The sequence below is a fragment of the Mesoplodon densirostris genome, chromosome 4 (genome assembly GCF_025265405.1).
Source record: "Mesoplodon densirostris isolate mMesDen1 chromosome 4, mMesDen1 primary haplotype, whole genome shotgun sequence".
Taxonomy (NCBI): domain Eukaryota; kingdom Metazoa; phylum Chordata; class Mammalia; order Artiodactyla; family Ziphiidae; genus Mesoplodon; species Mesoplodon densirostris.
Genome location: NC_082664.1, coordinates 36132640 through 36149761, shown reverse-complemented (window position 1 = coordinate 36149761; position 17122 = coordinate 36132640). Strand labels below are relative to the sequence as shown.

The 17122-nt window shown below is 35.7% G+C and overlaps 1 protein-coding gene across 3 annotated transcripts in view; it reads left to right on the top strand.

Moving 5' to 3' along the window:
- The window catches only part of PALS1 (protein associated with LIN7 1, MAGUK p55 family member), a 106905-nt gene that overhangs the window by 74444 nt on the left and 15339 nt on the right, over positions 1 to 17122 (top strand). For all 3 annotated transcript variants that reach the window (XM_060095970.1, XM_060095968.1, XM_060095969.1), the window contains exons 9-13: positions 6977 to 7160; positions 10158 to 10229; positions 10583 to 10654; positions 12951 to 13118; positions 16759 to 16961. In XM_060095970.1, coding sequence (XP_059951953.1) covers positions 6977 to 7160; positions 10158 to 10229; positions 10583 to 10654; positions 12951 to 13118; positions 16759 to 16961 — 699 coding nt within the window. The remainder of the gene's footprint in view (positions 1 to 6976; positions 7161 to 10157; positions 10230 to 10582; positions 10655 to 12950; positions 13119 to 16758; positions 16962 to 17122) is intronic.

Below are 17122 nucleotides of genomic sequence, written 5' to 3'. Positions count from 1 at the left end.
CTCTCCCGTTGTGGAGCACAGGCTCCGGACGCGCAGGCTCAACGGCCATGGCTCACGGGCCCAGCCGCTCTGTGGCATGTGGGATCTTCCCGGACCGGGGCACGAACCCGCATCCCCTGCATCGGCAGGTGGACTCTCAACCTCTGTGCCACCAGGGAAGCCCAAAATTGAAGTATAGTTGATTTACAATGTTATGTTAGTTTCTGGTGTACAGCAGAGTGATTGAGATATCTGTCTATTCTTTTTCATATTGTTTTTCATTATGGTTTATTACAGGATATTGATTATCATTCCCTGTGCTATTCAGTAGGACCTTGTTGTTTAACTGTTTTATATATAGTAGTTTGTATCTGCTAATCCCAAACTCCTAATTTATCCCTCCCCCACCCCCCTTTCTGTTTTGGTAGCTGTAAGTTTGTTTTCTACTTCTGTGGGTCTGTTTCTGTTTTGTAAATAAGTTCATTTGTATCATATTTTAGATTTCACATATAAGTGACACCATATGGCACTTGTCTTTCTCTTTCTGACTTCACTTAGTATGATAATCTCTAGGTCCATCCATGTTGCTGCAGATGGCATTATTTCATTCTTTTTTATGGCTGAGTAGTATTCCATTGTATATGTACCACATCTTCTTTATCCATTCATCTGTTGATGGACATTTAGGTTGCTTCCATGTCTTGGCTATTGTAAATAGTGCTGCTATGAACACTAGGGTGCGTATATCTTTTTTCATATTAGAGTTTAATTAGAACCAATTTATTAAGCATAATTATGGTACAGGTCAGGATCTAGTAAGAGCAACAAAAGGTTATCATTCTGATGTATGTTTTGTGATGTTAGAAAGAAACATGCGTTTAAGATAACTTTAAAATAGGTGTTACCTGAAACTCCATCATAATCACTTGCTGAATTATAACATTACAAATGGCAAGACTAAGCTGTGTCAGGAGAAGTACTCCCTTATTTGCTAAGTTTCTTTTGTATCACACATAGCAGCCAGGGGCTGCTCCATTGGTTTCAGTGGACAAAAGTCTTGACACCTTTGTACTTTAGTTTCCTAGATTACTGGCACATTTGTCTGAGGAAACATATACATTGCTTAAACTGCAGTTACTTTCTCCCTGCATTGACTAAAAGAAAAGTTGGAGTTCCCAGAGAAGTGTGTACAATTTTAGATTATTTCACAATATAATTGAAATAAATATTGAAGGGAGGAAATAGAATATTTGAGCCGAAGGCACTTTTTTCATCTAGTCTAATGCCCAAATAAAAACAGGAGTAAATTGAAATGTAGGGGATCACACTAGTTATTAGTGATGGAATATGCACTAGAAAATTCAGAGATTATTGATTGTCCAATAAGTGTTAGCTGTTATTATGATTACTTACTTTGTGCCAGGCACAATACTAATTGTTCTACATGTGTTATCTCATTTAGTCCTTATAGTATCCCTTTTAAGTATAGCTATCTTTATTACTCCCATATAACAAGCATTGCAACTAGAATTAGAAAGGTCAAATTAATTGCCCAAGCCCACTATTGGTGAGTGACTGAGCCAGGACTAGAACCCATGCCTATTCCAGAACTTTTGCTCTTAACTGCTGTGTAATACAACAGGTACTGTCCCACAAAGCTACTAAATGTTAGAAGGTTTCTGTATTACTGTTTATTATCAGTCCAAAGAAAATAATTACAATACCATGATAGAAAATTGTAACTATGGATGAATTAACCTGTTAGTAGCTATATGATATGATAGTGAGTCTGGATTATGAGTACAACGAAAGCATATTATGAGACTTTAGTATTTGAAATTGAGGTAGGATCTCTTCTGTCTGTAGGATACTTGATAACTCAAATAATGCTGGGAGCATGACTGAAGTCTCTTGATTTGGGGGGTCTGGGCTGGGAGTATGGGAGAAAGATGTAGTTTTAGGGAAATTTAAAGACTTAGGAGGATACTAAAATCACAGTTCAGGGATACAAACCATAGAATTAGCCACTAGGCCAGTGGTATTAATAATTGAAATATTATGGGCCCCAAATAATTTTTTTCCTCACAGTGAATATCTGCTTGATCCCTTTTGTGTACTAGGGCACTGTGCTAATAAGTGCTAGCTTTATAATAATGAACATGACATTAATTATAGTTTTCAGTAAGTGATAAGATGGAAATCAATAGAATATGAACACTGAGAATAAAAGGAGGTGGGATTGATCATATAAGGTTGGCAGGAAAGGCCTCCTGGAGGAGACAACATGAAGCTGAGACCTGCAGAATGCGATGAAACCAAGCCTGTTAATTACCAGAAGGGCTTCCAGGTATAATTTCTAAAGAACTTTGTGTTTGGAAAGCCTGTAGGAATGGAGCAAAGTAGGGGAGTAGAAAGGTGAAGAGGGAATTCTAAGAGATGAGGCTTGAGAGGTAGATAGGGCCAGGTCAAGTAAGTCTTCTTGGCCATGGCAGGGAGTTTGCATTTCAAATACAGTAACATGGTCTGATTTGTATTTAAAAACAAAACACATCTGGCTGCTGGGTGGAAATTGGATTAGTAGAGCCAATAATGGAAGCAAGGAGATTTAGGAAACTGTTGCTGAAGCCATTATAAAGTATGATGTTGACTTTTAAATTTCGATGATAGCAGTGGCAGTGGAGAATATGAATCAGGCTATGTTCTGAAGTAGAAATGACAGGACTCTGTAATGAATGTGGAGAGTAAAGGATAGGGAAGAAGCAAGGATGCTCAAACAACTGGGTGGATAGTGGTGGTGCTTACTAACAGGAAATGTAGAGGAATAACTGGTTTGGGGAGAAAAATCCAAAGGTTTATTTTATAGGTTTGAGATACCTGAGAGGCATTCAGGTAGAGATATTGAATGCATAGAATAGAATATATCATTTTGGAATTCTAAGGAGAGATCTGGGCCATGGTTATATTTATTGTGGGGAAATCAGGTCAGGGGAACAGTCTGTTTATATGTACTTTATGTGTTTGTAAAAAAATTCTACAGATTTTAAAAAATGATAGGTTAAGGATTGTTCGAAGCCTATGAAGATAACTGGGTTGAAAGGAAAGGTTGAGAAGCACTGCCATCCAGTATACTTACTTTTCTCTTAGAGATATAAAATGTATAATATAATTTTCATCTTAATTTTTTCTCATTTGGAAGAAGATCTGGAATTTTATAATGCAATTTTATATAAATTTTTATAAATATTTTCTCAGAAGATGAAAAAATATTGAAAATTTCAGTGTATAGTATATTAGATGGACATCCCCTTTCAGGTTAGGGCAGTTGCTCCATTAAGTTTGCTGTTACCCTAAGGTTCATATTTTTGTCTGCCTACTACTACTAACCATTAACTGGATGCCCCACAGATATCCCAAATTTCTCCTGTTAAAAATGGAAGAGAGCAAATAATAAAGATATTCCTTCTTGAATGGGCATCGGAGAGGAGGAATCTCAGGATGAGAAGAAGGAATTTGAAAACTGTTGCTTGACACTGCAAAGGCTTTTCTTGATGCTGCCCTTAGTTTTATAATCTGCCTTATGGTAAAGTTTAGGCCAAAGACAAAAGAAGACACACTTTCACTATTTTCTCTTCTATAAGTAATTTTTAAAGTTAGAGATAAATCTAGTATAATAAGAAATACAGAAATAAAAATTACAAGGAAAAATTATTTTTGAGCATTGAATCCCTTAGAAAAGATGTAAATAAATTAAGGAATTATTATTCCTTTACTGTGTTCCCATCATTTGGATTTCAAATGTGCTTTAAAAAAGGGGGCAAGGAGAAAAATATTGGACTGGCAGGTAATTGTGTCTAAAAAGCCCTGTAATTTAAAATTTAAACAGATGATTTTGTTTGGATTAGAAATCAGACATTGTTTTGGTCAGATACATTGTACTGATACTACAGCATTGTTAAACCCTGGAGCTTTCCTATAGGGGTCGGCATCTCTCCTTCATTTAAAAAGGACTCTGTTTTCTTTTGTATGGGAAAGGAAATAAATTAGCCACTAACAGAGCTGAAGAGGAAAGATTGCTGGAGATAACTGCTAGAGCTGATAAGAACTGCAGTGGAATACAGGCATACTTCAGAGATATTGCAGGTTCGGTTCCAGACCACTGCAATAAAGTGAGTCACACTGTATCTGCAAAATGCAGTAAAGTGAAACACAATAAAACAAGGTATGCCTATATATAAATAGAAGTCACATAGTACATGTCAAGTCAATACTCAGACTTTTACTCAGTCCAATGGTTAATTTCCCTGATATGAAATAAACTTTACTCTCAATTTTACTCCTCTTCCCAGCCTGCACAAAGAGGGGCCTCATTCCAAACCAACTAAATCTGAATAGTCAAGAGGTAAGACCTAAGCAGAGTAGGGAGAAAAGCATCTCTGGGTGATTTTGTTTGGCCTCTGGCAAAGGACATAGACTTAGATACAGCATCCTCACTGGTCTATTTAGTTTCCCTCAGGGTAGTAGTTCCCTGAGATTTTAGGGTACATCTTAAACAGCATGTATGTAACAATTATCCAAGGAACCTAATTAAAATACAGAGTCTGAAAGTTTGAGACGTGGCATAAGAAGTCAGTATTTTAATAAACATCCTAGCAGGTGTTCTGAGCAAAACAGTTTGAAAACAACATGCTGGGTATTGATTTCAGAAAATGATTTGATAAAATCATCAGTCAGGCTGACAAGTAGTCTGATTTCATGGATCTTTGAAAAGCCTGATAATAAAATGATCTCTCCACCACCATAAATGATGCCTATAATTTCATGTTCAGATTGCCAAGATTGTTTGACTAAAAAGCAACAATTTAAACAGATGTAGAAGCGTTATTGATTAACAGGAATGGTACTCAAGCAGAGATTTTTTTTTAATCAACCTGTAGATTAGAGACCTCATGCCAGGATTACAAGATTGTATGTATAGTCTTTTTACCCAGTCTCTCAACTGTTTTGACTCACTACTACCCTGTATAACTCTCTAAAATTCATTTTTGGTTTTAACTGACAAAGTTTTCAAGATTTTATTAAAAAGTCTTTTTTTCATATCAAGAATAAGGCTGTTCAGGGCACACTCCAGTTGGAATGTAGCAGAACACTGTTAAATTGAGTGAGGTATCTTAAACATATTTAATCCAAGAGTGTGTACTATGTGATTCCATTTATATGAAATAAAATACAGAGAAACTAATCTATGCTAGAAATCAGGGTGATGTTTACCCTTGGAGGACAAAACTAATCTATGCTAGAAATCAGGATGATGTTTATTTATCCTTGGAGGGCATAGCATGGCTAGTGACTGAAAGGAACGTGAGGTGGGGCTTCTGAGGTGCTGGTGATATTCTGGTTCTTGATTTGGGTGCTGTTACACAGGTTTGTTTTGTTTATGAAAATTAATTGAGCTATACATTTAGGATATTGTGTACTATTTGAACTTATGTAGTACATCAATGAAAAGCTACCCCCCAAAAAGCAGACTAGCATTTAAGTTCTATATTTTAAACTGAATCACTTGCTTTACTTCAGTGTTGCTGTTTGTATATTGAGACTTAGATTTCCTCATTTCCTATTTATAGCAGTAAAATATTTTTCTGAAATTAAAAAATACAGTATTCTTTATCTAAAGATACCTTCAAAATTTCTGAAAGAGGCTGTTGCTTTCATGAGGATTTTTGGTTATTATAATGGAGGGATATGTGTTATATATATATCACTTAAAAAGTATTTTATCAAATTTCATATAGTCTTATTGATTGAGAATAGTCAATTTTTTAAGTGTTTCAGGAGCTGAAAAAAGATAGTGTTTTCTCATAAAATAGTTTTTGAAGCAGACCAGTATTATCTTTATGATTGGTGGCCTCAATCATGGTTAGGGTAAAAGGCTTAAGGAAAGTCAAACAACAATTGGATAGAAAAGGACTCAGAATTATAAAATTCTTAGGCTGTCAATCAAGTGCCTGGCTCACTGACCCCAAACCTGAAATATAACCTATGTGGGGCAGAAAAACTCATTGAAAATAGGTGTAGGATTTTGTTAGATGAAAATGGGCTTACAGATTTTGGAAATGCCACATGCCATTTGACCAGCTTGGATAGAAAGTACAGATAGGGGAGTTAAAGAGAATATTAATTCCTTGATACCTCCTAAAAAGTAAGAATACTTTGTTTATCTTATAGAAGTATATTGAAGAAAATAGCATCAGAAATAACTTAGCTTTCAATAAGGTTCATGTGACTTCTTACCTTTAGTGCTGAGAGCGTTAACAGTTTTTAGATATGCAAAACCACAGTTAACAAAAATTTTAACTTGTACCACTAGTAATAAAGCCTATGTATAGAACACGATAGGAATGATTATACACTTGATTTAGATAATTTTAGCAGTTTAGGGTGTCATTCTTTATGAACCTAAACATATCCCTTTAGAAGAAACTCTGAAAGAGATTAAGGCACAGTCGCACTGACAGTGTGGTCAAGGAGGGATGATGGCACCAGGGAAACTGACACTCACCTGCTTAGATGACAGATGTGGGAAGGTTTACAGTCTACCTTTCCTGGTAGTAGTGGTTTAGAAATTACATACCTTACTGCAGAGTCATTGTTTTCACAGGTCAGGAATGGAAGGGGAGGAAGTCTCTATTACATTCCTTCTGCTTCTACCAAACCTTTGAGGCCCCTTAGCACCTCAGCTTGTTAGCAGCTAACAGTGCAGTGTTTTGCATACTCTTGTACATGTTTGCAATCAACAGGACTGTCTTAACTGAAGAAAACAGATGAGTCTGAGAAAATTCTGCTCCCAAAACACGGTTACTAGACTAACCTCCCTTCTTTCAATTCATAATATCTTTGCACTAATGAAAAATGTAACATTTTAATTATATTTATGCTGAAGATTTTGTGTTGCCATTTCATTATTGTTGTTTTTACTTTTGCCCTTTTTATCTTTTAGATCCATGTAAAGGCTCATTTTGACTATGACCCCTCAGATGACCCTTATGTTCCATGTCGAGAGTTAGGTCTGTCTTTTCAAAAAGGGGATATACTTCATGTAATCAGTCAAGAAGATCCAAATTGGTGGCAGGCCTACAGGGAAGGGGATGAAGATAATCAGCCTCTAGCTGGGCTTGTTCCAGGTAAGAGACAGTATAGTAGAAAGTACAAAGTTTAAAAAAAACATTTAAAATACAAATCTTCAAAGAGAAAAACTCACTTTTTCATGCCTTTTGAAAAATGATGTAAATACTTTTTCACGTCGTTGATTTTTATGTTGTATCTGTAACATAAGTATCTTGAATATAAATTAACCAATTTGTTGGGCTTTAGAATGGAATTACGATATAATCTCATCAGCCAATCCCATGTTGTGCTACATTCACTGTAAGTACATTGAAACTACCCTGTTTTCAAGGCAACAAAACTTGTATTGAACAACAAAAGCATCAAGGCAACAAAACTTATACTGTAACAGGAGATTATCATCAACTGGGGCATCAAACTTGGTATCTAAATAGGAATTTGTGAAGATGCATCACTTTATAAGGAATCAGGAGAGTAAGACTACTGAATTTATCTCTCCTAAGATATCTTAGGGTGGAAATAGGATGCCCCCAACTTTTCATTGAAGAAAACTCTCTAATTTAGACTATACTAAAATAAAACTTTAGCTCACATTGGACATTAAGATTATTAAGGGAACATATTTCTTCTAAAGAGTGAAGATGATGCTTAATGGAATGAAGTGTATAGATGTAATTTTTCCTACAAATTGTTCCTGCAGTTCCCAGGATGTGGGTATGGTGGAATGAGGGAAACAGAACCAAGGAAAGTATAATAAGATATCAGTGAAGGCAAAGGAGTGCTTACAGAATGATGAAATGGGAATAAAGTGATAATTCATCGGCTTATTCACTCAAAACATACTGTTATATCAGACTGTATAAGGCACTGAGATAAGCTTCTCTTCCATATTTGATTTTAAAGCATATCCATTAATACTTTAATTATACATTAATGTAAAACAATATGTTTTTTTTCTTTTCTGTGCCCTACTTTATAATACTTACATGGAATTGTCTATTACAGTACTTTGTACTGTATATTCTCAGTTTGTAAACTTCTAGGCCAGTGACTACATCTTACTTATTCTTTTAAATTTAGGCAGTATCTGCTAAATTAATAAATAGGTGGTTTTTAAAAATAGTTTTGCCAGAACTGGTGCTTCTGAATTAGACCTTCTAAGGCTCTTTTTTTTTTTTTAAAAAAAAAAAACTCTTCCAAGCCTTGTCTTTTGCCTATAACATCTTTTAGGGATTATACCTCCTATTAAACCTTAAGATTTTAAGCATAACAGATTTGGCTATAGAATTTGGCTTACAATGAATGTGACTACAATACATTGTGTGTATAATAAAGTCACAGCCACAAATCATCTGCTTTAAAACCCCAAAGCTGGAGATTCTGTGTATACTGGCTTATATATCAAGGAAGGAGGAATGGGCTTCTTATATTAAGTTCAGAGGATGATACTATACCCTTGATTCTTCGCAGTAACAGTTACAGGAACATTCCTCTAGAGTCCTGGGGTACTGGGCAGCCATTATGGTTCGTAGTGCTTGTGCCAGATATCAGTTTGATATCTTTCACCATGTCAGCTTTAGCCCTTAAATACTTAGAACTAATATCTATTGACTGATTGATTACATTGAGTTTCTGAAAATATATAGATAAATCAAGGAAATTTTAGTGATACCATTTGTAAGTCTTTTTATAGGACAAATAAATGGACCCACGTTAGTTTGAGTTTGACGGTTTTCTGTCAGAAGGATTTCTAAGAGGTTATAATGTCCATCTCCCACTAATGTCTGCTTCTATTTCAAAAACAGTCTACATGCAAGAGGGAAAAGATATGGGAACATATGTATATGTATAACTGATTTGCTTTGTTATAAAGCAGAAACTAACACACCATTGTAAAGCAATTATACTCCAATAAAGATGTAAAAAAAAAACAGTCTACATATGTGTGTACTATAAAAATGTGCTATAGCAGTACATTAATGTTTTTAAACATTTTAATATGTAAATTATTTAAATTACTTTCTTTTTTTTTCTAAATCTGTTGAAATCAAATACCTTTTTAAAAAATTTAATGCTCTTAAAAACTTCCCTATAGTCATAGCTACTTGTTTTATCTAGAAACACAATCTACAGCTTCTGGAGATAACTTGATTTCTTTTAGTGCTTTTTATGTATATCAAACTCAATACTGTTTTTGCTTGTGCTCTTATAAAATGCACTAAGTTCAACAGATTATCCCAACATAGATGGAATTTGCTTATTGATTTTTAAGAATCTCTGGCCTGAAATGGAAAGAATTAAATATAAAAATTAAATATAAAAGTAGAACTGGAATTCAGAATTTTCTAACTAAAACCACTTTTATCCTTCAGAAAAAAAATACATTTGATTCTAAGGTAGATGTCTGAAAAGAACATGAATATCGGAAACCTTGAAAGCCTCCTATATTAAAATCTTAATCCTGAGAGGAAAAACATAATAGGTTTTTCATTTATTTGTATCATGGGTAGCTTAAGGTAGAAATGAAAAATCTTTAAAGCATATACATACATACAAAGAAAAAGAGGGATTGAAAATGATAAATGCAAGGGAATGTGTTGAATGGTGTCTTGGAATCAAAAACTGGTGACTGTTTACATATTATTTTGGAAAGCTAACTCCTAGAATTAATTTGCTTGATTTGCAATAATTCAAATGATCAGAACCATTGTAACATCCAGCACAGTGCTTTCCACATAGTAGATGCTAAATGAAAACTTTGTAAAAATTGAACTATTAAATTTTCTAGCACTGGTTTGTTGTTTATCTTTTTTAATAGATGATATATAGTTCAGTAATACATGTTCTAGGATTGATTGAGAGCAAGATTGAGACTTAATACTTTAACTGTTTGGAGCTTATAATCATAGTTGACATACTCTCATGTGGTGGCAGGAGGATTTATAAGGGAATATAAATGAAGAGTTACTTCTGGTGTTGTCCCTTGATTTAAAAAAAAATACTTCTATCCTTTTGACTTAACTATTTTACTCTTTTTCCTTTCTGCTTATTAGGGAAAAGCTTTCAGCAGCAAAGGGAAGCCATGAAGCAAACCATAGAAGAAGATAAGGAGCCAGAAAAATCAGGTTGGACACTTATATTTGACATTGAGGTTTCTTGGGTCTTCATCTGGAATCAGGTTTAGATTTACGTATCATACTGTCAAGAAAGATGTATTCATGGCAAGAGTGATGTGAGAAGCAAAACTGATTACCTTAGGACTGTAAAGGAAGGAGAGGATTTAAGTATTTAAGATTATCTATCTGTGATGTGAGATTAACGGAAAATTATAACTACTTCTCTGAAAAATAGTTCTTCTATGAACAATGTAACACGTGTCTATAAATTTAAAACTATTTGAGTTCTTCTATTTGAAATATGTAGCTTTATTCAAGGAAACAAATACCACATTTATACTTATGTTTTTGATTCTCAACAGGAAAACTATGGTGTGCAAAGAAGAATAAAAAGAAGAGGAAAAAGGTTTTATATAATGCCAATAAAAATGATGGTAAGTTCCACTCTCAGATATAGTTGTATTTATATCCAAAAGAGGTCCATATCTAACACTTGAAAGAAATTAAATTGATATTTTCAGGTAATTTTATTTCTGGTCCTGGCCTCTTAATGTAACGTGTGCTTAATAAAGCCATTTAGCAGAAATTATTTTCTTTTGGAATCCTATGGGGAATGCACAGTTTTAAATTCTGAGAAAAACTGGTATAAAAATTATAGTACAATTTAGCATGTACAGTGTTATATTAATAGTTTCCTCATAAATTTTTTCCTACTCAAACTCTTTATTTGCAAAATTAATACATGTTTCTAACAAATGCTAACAATATAGCTGTATTTTAAGTAAAAAATGAACATTTTGTCTATAGTAACTCATGTCACCAAGGCAACCCATTCCATAGAGCCTGCTGACTGAGTCAGGCACACAGGAGAGTTTTTTGTTCTATTTTAATTTATTGTTAAGATTTAAAAAATGTTAAGTTGTAGCTTCTCTTAAAATCAAAAGCTCTAATAAAAACACTGGGCTCTTATTCCCACATGACACTGGTCTGCTAGACCTGAACGATGGCTTTTGCCTTTATACTGGGCACCTACTTAGTTCAGCGGTCTCCGCCACATCCAATTTTTTATAAACCCAGCCTGATTTAGTGCTTTCATTACCTTCTCGGTTGGTCCTTATGGGCTTTAGAATTTGCTACCCCTTCTTTAATTCACATTAGAAACAAGCCAAATAATAAAGCAAAGGAAGTCTTTAACTTCTTACACAATTTATAAGGCTTATTTTTATTCTCTCAATACCCTGAAAATTTCTTAAGTGGCATAAATTAAACTAGTGAAAGTAAAATGTTATAGATTATTGGAAAATTTGATACAAAACTAAACCTGAGATTCCATCTACTATAATAAAATTTTTCCCCAAAATAAACATCCTTAATGCTAATTGATAGATTATGTAGCTAAGAAGATTTATTGGAATTTTAATCTTTTCCTCTATACTTGGGTAAGTGATTAATATCTGTTTCTTTATCTTTTGAAATACACTAAAATTAACTGGTTCAGCTCTAATAGCTGTTATATTATAATGTATCTACATCTGTGAGTCAAAATGCTTCCACAGCCTGTACATGTTAGAAGAAGGAACTTAGATTTTTCAGAGGGAAAAGCGTTTTGAGAAGGGAAGGAATTACATTTCTGTTCATAGTGCTGTTATCATAATTAACATTTTTATTTATAACTATCATTTATAATAACTTCTATTCCAGGGGCAGTAACCTTCATCCATTTAGTTCTCAAAATAAATTCCTTGAGATTACAGATCAATGAATTCAAGTTCAGATATGAAGGTGGCCTGCTTAAGTTCTTACAGCTAATACATGGTTGAGTTGGAGTTTAAACAACTAGAGTTTGAGTTCCTACTCTGTGCTCTGTGCTAAGCACTGACAAGATTAAGATGGTCCCCTGCCCCCATGGAAGTTATAGCTGACGGTCTGACTACACATCTGATGCTTTTACCCAGTTAGGTGAAGTAATATGATTGAGAAGATAGCAGGTCGCTAGTTGTCTGCCTGTGTTCTTACCACTTGACAGCTCTGATTTCCTCTGGATTATGGGCTTTAGGAATGTTACCCCACCTGTTATAATTTATACCTCTTCTTGAATCATGATCTCAGTTTAGTATTAGTATTCCAGAATAAAGTAAACATAAGTGTAGAAAGTTGGATAGCATAGATAGGCTGTGTTTTCAAGTTATATGATCACAGAAAAGCATTCCAGCTTTCTCTGATAACACTAGTTGCAGCATTATTTGTAAATGTTCGTCTATGCCAGGTATTGTTTTCAGCATATACATTGTCTTCTCCTTAAACCAGCCCTCTAATTAAAGTATTAGTATCCCCATTTTACAAAAATGACAGATATTATTCTCATTAGTTTATCCCTTGGTGCCTCACCCTCTGTCAAAGTATTGGCTGCAAACTAGCTATTTTATAAGAATCAGTATAGTTATATTGTATTAAACATTCAAACACAGTATGAAACGAGAAGCAATAAACATTTCTAGAAGGATTAATATATTATTTGATTTATTTTCATAATCCTGGCAAGGATATAATGACATGGGAAAATACTCATGATATAATGCTACCTGGTTATTACTATCTTGATCCCAAAAGTTAAGCATTTTTAATGATAATAACTTGTGCTTTTTTTCAATTTTTTGAAAGATCTATGAGTATATATTTATTACATGTCAATAATTCTGTCTGAAGGGCCTAACTTTTTCTTTTTCAAAGATTATGACAATGAAGAGATCTTAACTTATGAGGAAATGTCACTTTATCATCAGCCAGCAAATAGGAAAAGACCTATCATTTTGATTGGTCCACAGAACTGTGGCCAGAATGAATTGCGTCAGAGGCTCATGAACAAAGAGAAAGACCGCTTTGCATCTGCAGTTCCTCGTAAGTTTGGATGCATTCCAATTTTTCTGTGCTTTTCAGCTTACCACCTTAGAACCTAACTGTGTAGGGAAGTTTTTCACCCATTTCATCAAGAGTGTTGTCCAAGAAAGAACTTTGTTTTAACCAAATCTTTTGAGAATTTGCTATTAAAGATAGTCACTCTTGATAAATATACATTTTTCCGAAGAGTATGGTACTAATTACTTTCTAAATGAATTTCAATTTGGGCCTCTTACAATGCCCTGCTCAGTATGGAATCAGCTCCTGGTTTTTTGTTTTTTTTTTAGTTTTAGTTTCTATTTTATTTTTTATTGAAGTAGAGTTGAATTACAATGTTGTGTTAATTACTGCTATACAGCAAAGTGACTCAGTTATATATATATACATTCATTTTCATATGCTTTTCCATTATAGTTTATCACAGGATGTGGAATACAGTTCTGTCTGCTATATAGTAGGGCCTTGTTGTTTATCCATTCTATATATACCAGTTTGCATCTGCTAACCCCAAACTCCCACTCCACCCCTCCCACACCCTCCCCTCCCCTTGGCAACCACTGGTCTATGCGGAGAGAAATTAGTTTTGTTTTTTTTTTTAAGTTTTTTTGATGTGGACCATATTTAAAGTCTTTATTGAATTTGTTATAATATTGCTTCTTTTTTTTTTAAACATCATTTTATTTATTTATTTATTTTTATTAGTTTCTGCTTTATAACAAAGTGAATCAGTCATACATATACATCTGTTCCCACATCCCTTCCCTCATGCATCTCCCTCCCTCCCACCCTCCCCATCCCAACCCTCCAGGCAGTCACAAAGCACCGAGCTGATCTCCCTGTGCTCTGCGGCTGCTTCCCACTATCTATCTACCTTACGTTGGGTAGTGTATATATGTCCATGCCTCTCTTTCACTTTGTCACAGCTTACCCTTCCCCCTCCCCATATCCTCAAGTCCATTCTCTAGTAGGTCTGTGTCTTTATTCCCATTTTACCCCTAGGTTCTTCATGACATTTTTTTTTAAAATTCCATATATATGTGTTAGCATACGGTATTTGTCTTTCTCTTTCTGACTTACTTCACTCTGTATGACAGACTCTAGGTCTATCCACCTCATTATAAATAGCTCAGTTTCGTTTCTTTTTATGGCTGAGTAATATTCCATTGTATATATGTGCCACATCTTCTTTATCCATTCATCTGATGATGGACACTTAGGTTGTTTCCAGCTCCAGGCTATTGTGAATAGAGCTGCAATGAACATTTTGGTACATGTCTCTTTTTTTTTTTTTCTTTTTGCGGTATGCGGGCCTCTCACTGTTGTGGCCTCTCCCGTTGCGGAGCACAGGCTCCGGATGCGCAGGCCCAGCGGCCATGGCTCACGGGCCCAGCCGCTCCGTGGCATATGGGATCCTCCCAGACCGGGGCACGAACCCGTATCCCCTGCATCGGCAGGCGGACTCTCAACCACTGCGCCACCAGGGAGGCCCACATGTCTCTTTTTGAATTATGGTTTTCTCAGGGTATATGCCTAGTAGTGGGATTGCTGGGTCATATGGTAGTTCTATATTTAGTTTTTTAAGGAACCTCCATACTGTTCTCCATAGTGGCTGTACCAATTCACATTCCCACCAGCAGTGCAAGAATGTTCCCTTTTCTCCACACCCTCTCCAGCATTTATTGTTTCTAGATTTCTTGATGATGGCCATTCTGACTGGTGTGAGATGATATCTCATTGTAGTTTTTTTTTTTTTTTTTTTTTTGCTGTACGCGGGCCTCTCACTGCTGTGGCCTCTCCCGTTGCGGAGCACAGGCTCCGGACACACAGGCTCCGCGGCCATGGCTCGCGGGCCCAGCCGCTCCGCGGCACGTGGGATCTTCCGGGATCGGGGCACGAACCCGTGTCCCCTGCATCGGCAGGCGGACTCCCAACCACTGCGCCACCAGGGAAGCCCTCATTGTAGTTTTGATTTGCATTTCTCTAATGATTAATGATGTTGAGCATTCTTTCATGTGTTTTTTGGCAATCTGTATATCTTCTTTGGAGAAATGCCTATGTAAGTCTTCTGCCCATTTTTGGATTGGCTTGTTTGTTTTTTTGCTGTTGAGCTGCATGAGCTGCTTATAAATTTTGGAGATTAATCCTTTGTCAGTTGCTTCATTTGCAAATATTTTCTCCCATTCTGAGGGTTGTCTTTTGGTCTTGTTTATGGTTTCCTTTGCTGTGCAAAAGCTTTGAAGTTTCATTAGGTCCCATTTGTTTATCTTTGTTTTTATTTCCATTTCTCTAGGAGGTGGGTCCAAAAGGATCTTGCTGTGATTTATGTCATAGAGTGTTCTGCCTATGTTTTCCTCTAAGAGTTTGATAGTTTCTGGCCTCACATTTAGGTCTTTAATCCATTTTGAGCTTATTTTTGTGTATAGTGTTAGGGAGTGATCTAATCTCATACATTTACATGTCCCTGTCCAGTTTTCCCAGCACCACTTACTGAAGAGGCTGTCCTTTCTCCACTGTACATTCCTGCCTCCTTTATCAAAGATAAGTTGACCATATGTGCGTGGGTTTATCTCTGGGCTTTCTATCCTGTTCCATTGATCTATCTTTCTGTTTTTGTGCCAGTACCACACTGTCTTGATTACTGTAGCTTTGTAGTATAGTCTGAAGTCAGGGAGCCTGATTCCTCCAGCTCCGTTTTTCGTTCTCAAGATTGCGTTGGCTATTCGGGGTCCTCTGTTTTTCCAAACAAATTTTGAAATTTTTTGTTCTAGTTCTGTGAAAAATGCCAATGGTAGTTTGATAGGGATTGCATTGAATCTGTAGATTGCTTTGGGTAGTAGAGTCATTTTGACAATATTAATTCTTCCAATCCCAGCTCCTGGTTTTTTTTAACTGATGCAGAAGATAGAAATTTAGACCTAATTTCTGAATACAGAAGTTCTTTTTAAAGATTGTATAGTACCTAATCTTATGGAAAAACTGAGTGATAGTATTTTATTTTACTTTTAAAATTTATTTATTTATATTTATTTTTGGCTGTGTTGGGTCTTCATTGCTGTGCGTGGGCTTTCTCTAGTTGCAGCAAGTAGGGGCTACTCTTTGTTGCAGTGCGTGGGCTTCTCATTGCAGTGGCTTCTCTTGTTGTAGACCATGGGCTCTAGGCACTTGGGCTTCAGTAGTTGTGGCACGCGGGCTCAGTAGTTGTGGCTTGCAGGCTCTAGCGTGCAGGCTCAGTAGGTTGTGGTGCATGGGTTTAGTTGCTCCATGGCATGTGGGATCTTCCCAGACCAGGGCTCAAATCCATGTCCCCTGCATTGGCAGGCGGATTCTTAACCACTGTGCCACCAGGGAAGTCCCCAGACTGATAGTATTTTAAATGAAATGCAAGATGAAGTAATTTGGAGTGTAAGCATAAAACACATTAAAGGTAACGGTTATTAAGATACTAAAAACACAGTTCTGTTCATTTCTCAATCTAGAAATAAAACCAATGTTAAATTAAACACAAGGGGGTCTAACATTTCCTTAATTCATTATTTTTTAATTTGTATTACAAAATAAACATTTTTTCTGACTAGCAGAATTATCCCTCATCCTTACTCTGATCCATGTCCATTATTTTTACCTGATTTTGTTTGCCTAGATACAACTCGGAGTCGGCGAGACCATGAAGTAGCCGGTAGAGATTACCACTTTGTTTCACGGCAGGCATTTGAGGCAGACATAGCAGCTGGGAAGTTCATTGAGCATGGTGAATTTGAGAAAAATTTGTATGGAACCAGCATAGATTCTGTACGGCAAGTGATCAACTCGGGCAAAATATGTCTTTTAAGTCTTCGTACACAGGTAAAACTATTTTGGTTTAGGGTGTTGAACTTGAGGACATTTTTCACAGAGTAATTTTTAGTGGAAACTGTATTTTGGTCCAAGAACCACAGGACCTAATTAAGTTCTCATACAGTTTTTTCACACTGATTCCCTACGAATTTAGGTTGCTAAATCTCTTT